Below are 13372 nucleotides of genomic sequence, written 5' to 3'. Positions count from 1 at the left end.
TCCACTTCATAAAAAATGTAAATAAAGCCCTTGTCAATAATATCTAAATCATGTAATAGCAATATTTAAAAGTCTTATTGTTTGTATATTATGAGTTGTTACGATCATTACTGATAAAAATGCCAAACTTTTATAGGCCAAAACAGCTCTTGGAGAACATCTGCTAAATGTTGGTGTGAATCGAGACAATGTTTCCGAGATTTTGCAGATTTTTATGGAAGCACACTGTGGGCAAACTGAGCTTACAGAAAGCCTGAAGACCAAGGCTTTTCAGGCTCACACTCCAGCACAGAAAGCCTCAGTTCTGGCTTTCCTGATCAATGAACTGGCATGCAGCAAGAGTGTGGTGAGGTAAGAGTATGCCCAGACATTTCTGGTGATTCTTTTCTGTTTTGAATTTGCCTAATAACAAAGTAATACAAATTGCTTGTGGCGAATGCTGAAGTTTCAGACTACCACAAATAAAAAAAATTAAAATCACACTAATCTGGCCATTTAGAGATTACTACTACTGTTTAATGTATTTCTTTGTAAAAATTCTTTGCAATCTATTTGAAAAGATTTTTTGAATCATACTGCATACAATCTTTGTAACCCTTTTTGTTAATTTAGTTATTTTGTTATTTATTTGTATACTGAAATGTAAATTTTTTTTCTTGCTACATATTGCTCCAGAATCCAGCACTATTGCAAGAACCCAGAATTTTTCTTTTATCTTTTGTTGATACATGACTACCTGATTTTCCTTACTAGTCATTTGTAGAATTACCCACCTACTTTTTATTATGTGATAATACAAACTTAATATTATTTATTGTGTACTGATTAGTACTTTAAAAAAAAATACCTAGTCTCATTTAAGAGTCAAAGTAAATCCTGCACTCTAGTATTTGAAGATTTGGTGAACAAATCCATGTTCCTCTTATTCTTGCTATTCATTATTTTACAGATTTTAATTATGTTACTTTTACTCCTTTACCTTTCTAGGAAAAGAAACAATTCAGATATTTCAGAGCCAGGCATTTCTACCATTGCTGGACATTCTAAGTTTTCTATACATCTATTATCTACGTATTAATATAATTTTTCATTTGTTTTTGCTATCATTGGCAATCATTTATTACTTGCCAAAAAACTGCATCACTTTGCTTACTAATTTAATATATTGCATAGTGGATTAAGTTTATGTCTTCTAATAAACTTTTGCATTGGCAGTGAAATCGACAAGAATATTGATTATATGTCAAACTTGAGGAGAGATAAATGGGTTGTAGAAGGTAAACTCCGCAAGTAAGTCCTGTTTTTATTTAAATTAATATACTATTTTCTGTTTTTATAAATTCCCGAGTAAAACATACAAATTGCAAAGATAGAATTTAAACGTTATTTCATCTAAGAATTAGAAAATTAAAGCTTAAGCTGAGGTATGAAATTAATAAAATTCAGGGCCAGAATTTTTAATGTACAAAAGATATGAGATTAATTGAGCTCACATGCTTCAAACTTAGAAGAATATCAGTTTATCTTTTTTCTTTCAAAGGCAAGGAATCGCATATTCTAAGGTTGTTGTTGCTATCATGTTACTTTTGTCATAAGTGGAATCTGGTTGGAACCACCCCTTTTTTTTTCCTTAATTACTTTCTAATTAAAGTTTGCTTTTACAGAGTCTAACCTATCTAAATGTGTCAGCTTTGAAACCTAATTACCTTCCTGACAGGAAATATAATGCTAAGGTTATTCTACTTCTATGTTAAAAGAATAGTTTTTTGGCTGTAATTTGAATTGAAATTTATTTACTCAGATAGTATAGGATCAGGAATTATCACTTGGCCATCACTAGAATTAATCTTTTCAGTTTTCTGTTTTTTTTTTTTTAATGTATTCTAATTCCAAAAAGATATCCAGAATAATTCTTTAAAGTTAGTATATTCTGTAATTTCTGGGAAAATATTTCTTTTTTTTTTCTTTTCCTTTTCCTTTATTTATTTTATTTTATTTTTTTTGTCTTTTTGCTATTTCTTGGGCCGCTCCCGCAGCATATGGAGGTTCCCAGGCTAGGGGTCCAATCAGAGCTGTAGCCACCGGCCTACACCAGAGCCACAGTAACGCCAGATCTGAGCCATGTCTGCAACCTACACCACAGCTCATCGCAACACCGGATCGTTAACCCACTGAGCAAGGGCAGGGACCGAACCCGCAACCTCATGGTTCCTAGACGGATTCGTTACCACTGCACCACAACAGGAACTCCTGGGAAAATATTTCTTAAATTTAATGTTTTAGAAATTTAAATTCTAAAATGTTTATGTTTTAGAAATATAATATTCCTTTATTTTATTTATTTATTTATTTATTTTTGCTTTTTAGGGCCATACCGACGGCATATGGAGGGTCCCAGGCAAGGTGTCTAATTGGACTACAGCTGCCGGCCTATACCACAGCCACAGCAACATGGGATCCGTCTGTGACTGACACCACTGCTCACAGCAATGCCGGATCTTTACCCTTTGAGCAAGGCCAGGGATCGAACCCACAACCTCATGGTTCCTAGTCAGATTTGTTTCTGCTGCGCCACGATGGGAACTTCCCTTAATTCTAATTTTTACTGTCATTGATTTATTGATGACTGTAAGAAATGCTGTAAGGTATTTTTGCATAAAATTCATAGTATGCTCTTTAAAAGTATAGAGGGAAACCTTTTCTTCCATATCATCATTTTTTCATATTTATAGGCTCAGAATCATTCATGCAAAGAAAACAGGTAAAAGAGACACTTCAAGTGGCATTGATCTTGGAGAAGAACAGCATCCTTTGGGCACACCCACTCCAGGACGCAAGCGTAGAAGGAAGGGAGGAGATAGTGATTATGACGATGATGATGACGATGATAGTGATGACCAAGCTGATGAAGAGGAGGAGGAAGAAGAAGATAAAGAAGACAAAAAAGGAAAGAAGACTGAGATCTGTGAAGATGAGGTAATCAAATTTAGGTTGATTTTAATACTTAACTAATACTATGTGACATTGAAAAATAACACAGAATTTGAAGTCAAATGGATTTGGGTTTGAATTCCATTGTGACCTTTGACTCAGTTTGTTCATCTGAAAACCGAACATTATAATATTCATCTCAAAGTTTTTTGTGATTTCTAGGTAAATGTTAAATACAATATCTATACATAGAAAGTACTTAGATTGAATAAACAAAGTTAAATTTTCCTGTTTGTGTAATGACTTGAGAGTTTTCCAAAGAACTGTACAGATTCTTAATTTTAGATATCCTTTTTCATTCTATTAACATGAAATCTACATTTATTTTGCATAATACTTCATGCCTTAAAAGTGTTGCTGGGTTTAGTGAAACTAGTGTTTCTCAAATCCAAGTTTATTAAAGTGCCTACCTCTAGGCTCTTTTGATCAAAGATGAATAAAGCACTGAAAGTTCCCTCTCAATTTACAGTCTCACTGAGGAAGATTTACAATAAGAAAATATAATGTATATGTGTTAACTGCTTTGGTAACAGTGTTTACAATATGCTAGGCAGGTATGAAGGAAGGACGTTTAACCTTTCTGAGGAATAAATTTTCACAAAGACTCATTAGCTGAGGCTACAAGTTGGGCTGAAAGTTAACCTAGAAAAGAGTCCAGGAATCCATAGAAAAATCTTACAAGCAGAGAGAATAGCATGACTAAGGACACAGAAGCCTTGAAACCACAGTATGCTTTAAGGGACTTACATGTGCTTTAGTGTGAATAGAGAGCCTCATATGCAACAATTGTGAACTAGGAATTTAGAGTTTTGTGGTGATAGAAAGCCATTGAAGCGATAAGTGAGGGAATGACATAATCAGACGTAATTTTTTAAGTAGCTCACTATGGCAGCTCTGTGGAAGATTAGAAATAGATTTGATTACGGCAAGATCAGAGATGGAAAGATTAGTCAGGAGATATTGCAGTAGTTTAGGTGATTTGTGAGGGGTCTGAAACCAGACCAATGGAAGGAAATGACAATAAATGTTGAGGAGGAAAATGAACAGTATTTGAAGATGGACTGCATAGGTTGATGGAGGGAGAGGTGGGCCTGATTCCAGCTCTCTGGCTTGGGGACTACTTGCTTTTGTTGCCATAATGGCTGAGATAGAGAAGTCAGAAGGAGTAGAGTAAATAGATGATGGAAGGGGAGGGAATATGGAACAGATAACTCAGACAGGAAATGATGGTAGGTTTATTTCAGACATGTTGACTTTGAGATGCCTCCGCAGAAGTTCAGCAGTCAGTTGGATTTAAGAATATGAATCCTGGAGTTCCCGTCGTGGCTCAGTGGTTAACAAATCCGACTAGGAGCCATGAGGTTGCAGGTTCAATCCCTGGCCTCATTCAGTAGGTTGAGGATACGGCGTTGCCATGAGCTGTGGTGTAGGTTGCAGATGTGGCTTGGATCCCAAGTTGCTGTGGCTGTGGCGTAGGCTGGTGGCTACAGCTCTGATTCGACCCCTAGCCGGGGAACCTCCATATGCCATGGGTGCGGCCCTAGAAAAGACTATATATATATATATATATATATATATATATATAGTCTGGAAGTTATTAGCACATAGACAATAGTTTAAACTATTAAGCGGGATAAGTTTGCATAGGAGGATTGTTTTATTGATTCGACTGTGGACTGAGGTTGGAATCTTAGGGAATGTCAGTATTTAAGAAGAGCTCATAAGACTTCTTAGAGAAGAAGAACAAAGAGTTAGAAACTTTCTGTAGTGGGTCAGGGATTCTCAAGACCAAGACCACTTCCACAGTCAAAGTGATTCACAAGGATGGTTCATAGAACTCAGCACCTGTCATGCTATGGCTATGAGTTCTAGCAGTAAAAAGAAACAAAGCAGAACTAGCAATGAGAAAGGCATATGGGTCAAAGTCCAAGAGTCTTTTCCCAGTGGAGTCACACAGGATGGGCTGGTGAGTTGTGACACGTATGAAATGTTGTGTTCTAAGGAGTCACATTAGAGTCTCTGTGCCCAGAGTTTTTATTAGGGGCTGTCACATAGAATTTTGGCTCTGCATAGCATGTGCCAAAATTCCAGACTCCTAGAAGAAAAAACAAGTGTTTAGTATAAACCACATTGTTATCACAATTTAGATCCAGTGAGCTATCATCAGTTAGGATGGGGGAACCCTCCAAAATCAAGACACCAGCTAAGGGCCAACCTTGTAAGTTGACCTTTTAAAGGCTTACAATATTAACCCTTTTCTACACATGTAATAATAAAAATTTTAAAAATGAACATTTTTAAAAGGAGGGAGTGATAAGGGAGCAGGAGTCTAGTGTGATGAGGACTGAAAGTGTTCACTGGATTTGGCTGCACAGAGGTTATTGTTAACCAGAGGCAGCATCATTTTGTTAGAGGGGTTAAAAAAGCAGCCAAGCCATGATTGATTAAGAACAATAGAAAGTAAGAAAGTGAATATGGGTGTTTTGAGCATTGTGCCTCAGAAGAAAGGGTAGTTCCTAGAAGAGGACAAAGACCAAGAATTTTTCATATGTGAAAGACTTGAGATGATTTTTGATTAAAGGGAAAGAGTCAGTAATGTCAGAGAGGTGCATTGACGATTTAAGATATGAAGAAAATAACTAATGGTAGAAGATCCCTAAAAATATTGGAGGAGATTCAATTAAGGTAAGGGGGTAGGGCTAGTTCTAAAGAGTAGGCTAAAGGAAAGAAGGCAAGGATATAAAGGGGTGTGTGTGTGTGTGTGTGTGTGTGTGTTTAAGGGTAGCTACCATATATGGAAATGGACATATATAAAAGGGAGGTAAAGGTTACTGTTTAACTTTTACCAGAAAATAATGCTAGAAATATTGATAGGTTGCAGAATGGCATTCAAAAAACAATATACAGCCTTATACCCTCAATGCCAGGAGTATTCAGCTAAAGAAGTCTAGAAAGAACTCCCTTCCTTTCTTGATGTATCAACTCAGTATTGCCGGAGAAATAAAGAAGGCTTAGAGAGATGAATGTATTGATGGAATGTGTGAAAATAATATCTAATCAAGACCAATGACAAATTACTGAATTAAATTTTTTACTAAATCTGGATAATAATTTAGAGGAATTTATAAGACCACATCCTTCACAATTCTCAAGTAAAAATAGCATAAATGCAAAATGTTTTCATAAATTCCTCTCCAATGTTATATTTGAAACCAGAATGATAAAAATCACTAAAGTGAGCTTTATTTCTTTTAAGAGTATTAGGCTGAAAGGAGAGATTACACTGAGATTTCTCGCAGAAATTATTACTTCATAATGTTGTACTTTTGAAATCACTTGATCAAATATTTTCATGCCATGACAAATAGTGTGAAGGTTATATAATTTGGGTATCAGAATTGTAATTACCCCCGAAATGGTACTGTTTATAACCAATCTACTTCATTTTGCAAATGGAACTGCTTCCATAGCAGGCGTTAAAACTTCTCTGACCAATATTAATCACCTTTTTACAGCATTAACATCCCTTTTCAGTGCTTAATATTGTAAATTGTCTTAAGGCATTAACTCATAAACTTGACAGCTTTGTGTTGGGATTTCAATGTATTCTACTGGGTAGTCATCCCACTAAATTAGAATTTATTTACAGAAATTATTTATTTCACTTGGTTCTTTTCACATGGAGAATTATCAAACTAATGTTTTTTTTTTCTTTAAGAGTGATAAAGCTATGAAAAATAAGTAGTAATAATTTAAAAATCATTATTAATATTTTTAGACCAGATGTATCATTTCAAGTAGTATTTTTTATGAATGTTGAATTAGAGTTAATTAGATTGTAGGGTTTCATTGATCAAAATCCTGGCAGATGTGTGTCTTGTTATTAACATGAGAAAAGAGTTTAAAAACATTTGAAAATAATGACTATTTGGGGACCTAAGAAACCAAATTAGTATTTCCTTTAAAGGACTTTGGTGATTTTCTTTACAATGAAGAACTGGTAGCCACTTGGCCATTTCCTAATAAAATCAAATTTTAACTATTTAATAAACCTGATTGATAAAATAGGCACATTTATTCCTGCAAAAATAAGTTTGGCCTCTTGATTAAAGTATGGGTAGAGGGTCAGTAGTTATCCTCCTAAAAGGTTTAACTTTCAAACAGGAGATTTTTCATTGAGACCCACGTGATCCCTTTCAATTCAAAGATACTACCCTGAGACTAAGTCACAACCCTTCGTCTCGAGAATGATTCCCTCATCTCTTTACTCTTCATTCCTTCAACACATGGAGTCTTTTCCTGATTCTTAGGTTTGTGTTAAAATCTGCATGAGCTTTAACTTTACAGAGACATAAGCCTTATGGAGACATATAACTGGCTTCTTTTTTGTTTGGGAAACCACAGGGAACCATGGAGAACCATGGCAGGGGTAGAGTCTGGGTTCTTAGTTTTGTTGTTGTTGCCCTTCTCTCTAGCCTTTCAGATTCCTTCATATCTCTTAAAATTATGAGGACTCGTAGCCAAAATGCCTTTAAATAAAACTTTAGAGACATTTTACTTGTTTTTCATCATAAGAAAAGTCTTAGAAATGGCAGTTAGTTAAATCAGCTGATACATAGCTACTTTGATGTCTTATCCAAATATTTGTTGATTGAATTGATGTTTACACAAGCAAATCATCAAACTTTATCCTGCTGCTCAAATGATCACTTTAGAATCATATAGCTCTTAAACACCTATTTAATTAAAGAGTCAAGATTTAAGGGTTATCATTCTCTTTTAAATAGAAATCATGTTACTGTTGGCATAAATAATATGCCTAGTACCTTTGTAAATTGTTCTCCTAAATTTGGATAGGAAGGGGATAAATGATAGAAAACAGTAAAACTATTGAGGTTTTCCTTTCACTCTCTTTTATTAGGGAGATAACAATACTGGTCTAGAAATAATGTATTTGTGAGAGTGTTTGGTGACAGTGTGACTTTTTTTTAAGCTAATAGAAAGTGAACCTCAGAAAAAAGCTCTTATGTTTTTTAAACCTGAGATGTACCTGTATCTTCTTATTAAAGTACAATTTTCAGAAAGACAGAAAGTAAACTTATTTACACATTACATGCAAGGGACTCAGTTACTTTCAGACCGTTCTTATTTAAGTCTCACAAAAATCCCATTTTACAGTTAATATAATCAAAAGATAATGTTATCACCAATTTACAGATTAGGAAATAGAGTTAAATGATTTGCCTATATGAAATAGTATAACCGATGGAGTTCCCATTTTCGCTCAGCAATTGACGAACCCTAATAGGACGCAAGTTTGATCCCTGGCCTCCTCAGTGGGTTAAGGATCCGGAATTGCTATGAGCTATGGTGTAGGTCGAAGACACATCTCAGATCGTGCGTTGATGTGGCTGTGGTTTAGGACAGTGGCTACAGCTCCAACTTGACCCCTAGTCTTGGAATTTGCACATGCCATGGGCGAGGCCTAAAAAGACCAAAAAACGAAAGAAACAATGCAGCCGAGATCTGAAGAAGCACGTAAACCTTCTATTACTTCATGCTTTCCCTCTGAAACATATACTTTGGGGTTAACTTTGCTATATTCATTAACTAGAATGAAAAATTTCATATTTTCATTCATATGAAATACAAACTTTCCATTTATGAAATCACTACTATAGGTAGTCAGAATTATTTTTCTCCTTAAAGCTCAGTGTGTTCAAAATATAACATCTTTTTTGCTCTAAAATGACTCTTTCAGTTAATGGTACCAATGCTTTTGCAGTCTCCCAGACTTAAGCCCTTAATATCATAAATTACTCCTTTCTTTATCTTGCTCACCCTCTCTGCCTCATAACCCTGAGTTACCAGGACTTCATAATTCTATGTAATATCTCTTATATCATTTGCTTTTCTCCATTTTCTCTTACTTTTACCCTAGTAAGGCCCACATCCTCCTTTCTTCTTGAATCATTTCAGCAATCTCCTAACTAGATTTGCCAGTTGTATTCCTTTCCCTCCTCCAGGCCATCTTACAACTATTGCCATATTAGTATTTGTAAAATATAGTTCTGATGTTTAATATCTCTCAAAAAATATATTATTGTCCATTGCCAAGCATTTAGAGCTCTAAACAGTTTAGCCCTAAACTCATCTTTGCCTCATCTCTCACCTTACCTCTTCATGTCAAGCTATGTCAAACTTTCTGAAATGCCCTATCCTCTTTTCTCTGATTGATCAGTCCCTAAGGATTCTTCAGCGAAATGAAACACAGCCTCTTCCATATAATGTCTCTTGGTTTAGATTCTTACTGGAAGCAATCTCACCATCCCCTGTACTCCATGACTCTTAATCTCTATACGTTTCTTGAGGTCCTTATAGCATTCTGCTATTTGGAAGTTTATTTATTAGTATAATGTTTTATATGTCTCCCTACCAGATTATTAGCTTTATTGAGAGCAAGAACTGGGTCTTCCTCATTTTCATAGTGCCTATTCTAGTGCTTTGCATATAGGAGACTTTCATTAAATATTTACTGATTGAAAAAAAATACATCTTGAAAGCAGGTAAATGATACTGTATTTTGTTATGTATAGGATGAAGGTGACCAAGCAGCAAGTGTTGAAGAGCTAGAAAAACAGATTGAAAAACTGAGTAAAGTAAGCACTTTTCAGATTACGGTTTACATTTTTTTTTTTTTTTTTGCAGTGTTTCAAAAATCTGCCTTGTATAGGATTAATTTTTCTGGCTGCTAAATAAAAACAAGCTTTTTGCAACTAATGAAAATGAGCTCTGGATACACTGTCACAAACCTTAAAAGTTTAATGCCAAGGTTAAAAGCCTGTCTCTCAAGACATGGGACTAAATTTAACCAGCACCTGTATTCTTCAGTTCTTTTTAAAAAAATTAATAAATGCATGGTTTTATTTCTTGGAATTAATTACTTTTAAAATTCGGTTGAATTTCATGCTAATAGTTTAACCATCCTATGTTTTATTTTACATTAGTAGGTTTATTGGGTTTATTGGTACTGGATTTATAAACTATACATATTTATGGACTTCTTAAAAATTGAATTTCAATAGCATTAGTGAAGTTTTTATTTTAAAAATATTATGAGATTAATATTATGAGATACTTGTGTGTTATATCCATGTTAGACTCATCACAAATTTATTCCCAAATTTAATCATATGTTACCTAGATTTACAGTATCAGAATAAAAACAGGCAAATATAGGAGTTCCCACTGTGGCATGGTGGGTTAAGGATCTGGTGCTGCTGCAGCTATGGCACAGGTTACAGCTATGCTTTAGATTTGATCCCTGGCCTGGGAACTTTCATGTGCCATGGATGTGGCCAAAAAGGAAAAAAAATAGACAGTTACATATATGAGTATTATTTGTTATATGTTGTAATCAATAGATTGAGCATATTTGCTTTGACTCAGTAAAATACTTGATCACATTGTTTACTATCAAGTATGAGACATGCTTTACTCTAAGATAACTGATAAAATAAAACTTCCTTTTTTAATCCATTGCAAGAAAGATATTCCAGTTATCCTAAAAATAAATTTCTATCTTTATAAGTGTTATTGCAATTGGAGTCAGGCATGTAATATTGAACTCTTTTGCTGTCTTTTCCCCAGTAGTGAAATTGATCTGCTCTAAAGGCATAATAAGAGTAAAGTCGCTTCTATATTAATTTTTAAAGCACTTAACACCCATACCTTAATTATATGCATCATTTTTTAACAGCAACAGAGTCAGTACAGAAGGAAGCTTTTTGACGCTTCTCACTCTTTACGTTCGATGATGTTTGGCCAGGATCGTTACAGACGCCGGTACTGGATTCTTCCCCAGTGTGGGGGGATTTTTGTAGAAGGCATGGAGAGTGGTGAAGGTAGGAACTATTAATCTGTTACAAAGTAATATAAGAAACAATATTTTAAAAAACAACAACAACAAAACCCTGTTACTCCTTCAGTATGTTTTATGCTTCCAGAATCAGATGTGCATTATGGATAAACATTGTAAAACCTTGATTCACATTCCTTTTGAACTCACATTGCCCCTTTCACTGCTAAATATTCCTTCTCTGTCCATGATTTTTCTTCTGCCACTCTTCCTGATATCAAGCATAAACTATTCTTTTTCTTGTTTAGTGAACAAAGGTTTCCACCTGTATTCTCCTTTAGAGGTGCTATTCCACTTCTCCTTCGTTTCATTGTCAAGTTTTCCAGCATGTGGTTTATTCTTTAAGCCACAAACATCCCTCCTGACAGTATCCCTGGAGGTAATTTGCTTAAATCTAAGATCCTTATCAGAATCCTCATTCATCTTGAAATCTTGGTCATTTTTGAAATTTGTGATCATGTCCTTCTCCATTAAACTTCTTCCTTTCTTGTGTTTTGTTTTACCCTACAATTCCTGATAGTCTACCTTTAGACTACTTTTTTGCTGGCACCATTCGTGTTACATTAACTCACACAGAACATAATGCGTTTATGTGCTGGAGAGTTCCCTGATGACTTGGTGGGTTAAGGATCAGGTGTTGTCACTGCTGCAGCTTGGGCCACTGCTCTGGCACAGGTTTGATCCCTGGCCTAGAAACTTACACATGCCATGGGTATGGCCAAAAATTTTTTTTTAAATAGAAAATAAACCATCTGAATTGAACTTTTCTGAACTCTATATCTGGACGTTTCCATATGTTTAAATTCTGAAGGGGCTAAAATGTTATATCATAGGCTTCAGATACAGCTAATTGCCCCATGGTGGTACATGGAGGCAAAAATGTCTTTCAACACATTTTTTTTTGACTACCCACTATATGCTATTTCTAGGTACTGCAAGAGGTTAAAAGATATATAAAACATAATCCATGCCATGTAGAGGTTTAACAGTCCATTAGTGAGAGAGGATTGCTTAATCGTATAGATATCTAGAACAGAAATCATATAAAGTAGTTGTTTTTAAGCTTTTTGTTTTTTGCAATGGGACCACCCTTTTTAAAAATATAAATCTTATAGATGGCAGGGCAGTTCATGAAACAGTGCATTTAATGTGTGTAGAATAATAATGGCTGGCATGTCAGTATTGTTTTCATATGATAGACAGTATTGTTAATGTTTTGCATGATAATCTACTTCCCGTAAATTCAAATTATATGAAGTAAGATTATAAAATCCTGTATTGGAATGATATGTGAAAATCATTCTCTGCCTTTCTCAGGGCAGAAGTAGCTGATGGAATCAAGGAGGGTACTTGGAGGCTTCAAATGTGTTTTTACTTCTTTTTTAAATTTGTTGTAGATGTAGATTTAAGAGGACAATGTAGTGGTTTTTTTTTTTTTAACCATTTGCTTACAATACTTAAATAAAAATATTTCGAAACATGAAAAATGAATTAAAATAATAAAAATAAATAAGTGGGACTAATCATATTAAAAACCTTCTGGGAGTTCCTGATGTGGTTCGGCAGCAACAAATCTGACTAGTATCCATGAGGTCATGAGTTCAATCCCTGGCCTCGCTCGTTGGTTAAGGATCCGCTGTTGCTATGAGCTGTGGTGTAGGTCACAGACATTGCTCAGATCTGGCATTGCTGTGGCTGTGGCTGGCAGCCGCTGCTATGATTAGACCCCTAGCCTGGGAACTTTCCTGAGTCGCTGGTGTAGCCCTAAAAAGACAAAAGTCAAAAGAAAAAAAAAAGCTTCTGTAGAGCAAATAAATAGGCAGCCTACTGAATGGGGGGAAAAATATTTGCAAATTATATATGAAGAACTCATACAACTCAATAGTGAAAAAAAAAATCTGATTTAAAATGGACAGAAGGGAGTTCCCTTCATGGTTCAGCGGTTAACAAACCCTACTAAGATCCACGAGGATGCATGTTTCGATCCCTGGCCTTGCTTAGTAGGTTAAAGATCTGGCATTGCCGTGAGCTATAGTGTAGGTCACAGACTCAGCTCGAATCTGGTGTTGCTGTAGCTGTGGGGTAGGCCAGCAGCTACAGCTCCAAAAAGACTCCTAGCCTGGGAACCTCCATATGCCGCACGCAGGTGCGGCCCTAAAAAGACAAAAAACAAAATAAAAATTAAAAATAAAAAAATCATCAGGGATATGCAAATCAGAATCATATGAGATATCATCTCTCACCTATCAGAATGACTGTTACTAAAAAGACAAAAAATAACAAGTGCAGGTGAGGGAGGATGTAGGGAAAAGCGAACCCTAGTACCCTGTTGATGGGGATATAAATTGTGCAGCTACTTTGGAAAACAGAATAAAGCTTCCTCAAAAAATTAAAACTAGAACTACCACATGATCCATAGAAATCTAATGTAAAATGACAAAATTGTGAGTCACTTGAAGGTTC

General features: G+C 35.2%; 1 protein-coding gene across 1 annotated transcript in view; it reads left to right on the top strand.

Moving 5' to 3' along the window:
- BAZ2B (bromodomain adjacent to zinc finger domain 2B) overlaps positions 1 to 13372 on the top strand; it is a 156374-nt gene that overhangs the window by 108657 nt on the left and 34345 nt on the right. Inside the window, 5 exon segments of the mRNA XM_021074758.1 lie at positions 137 to 351; positions 1216 to 1290; positions 2733 to 2976; positions 9588 to 9650; positions 10751 to 10895. Coding sequence (XP_020930417.1) covers positions 137 to 351; positions 1216 to 1290; positions 2733 to 2976; positions 9588 to 9650; positions 10751 to 10895 — 742 coding nt within the window.

This window comes from Sus scrofa, chromosome 15 (assembly GCF_000003025.6).
Source record: "Sus scrofa isolate TJ Tabasco breed Duroc chromosome 15, Sscrofa11.1, whole genome shotgun sequence".
NCBI classification, from domain to species: Eukaryota; Metazoa; Chordata; class Mammalia; order Artiodactyla; family Suidae; genus Sus; species Sus scrofa.
The sequence above is the reverse complement of the archived record's forward strand: the minus strand, read 5'-3'. Positions and strand labels throughout refer to the sequence as shown.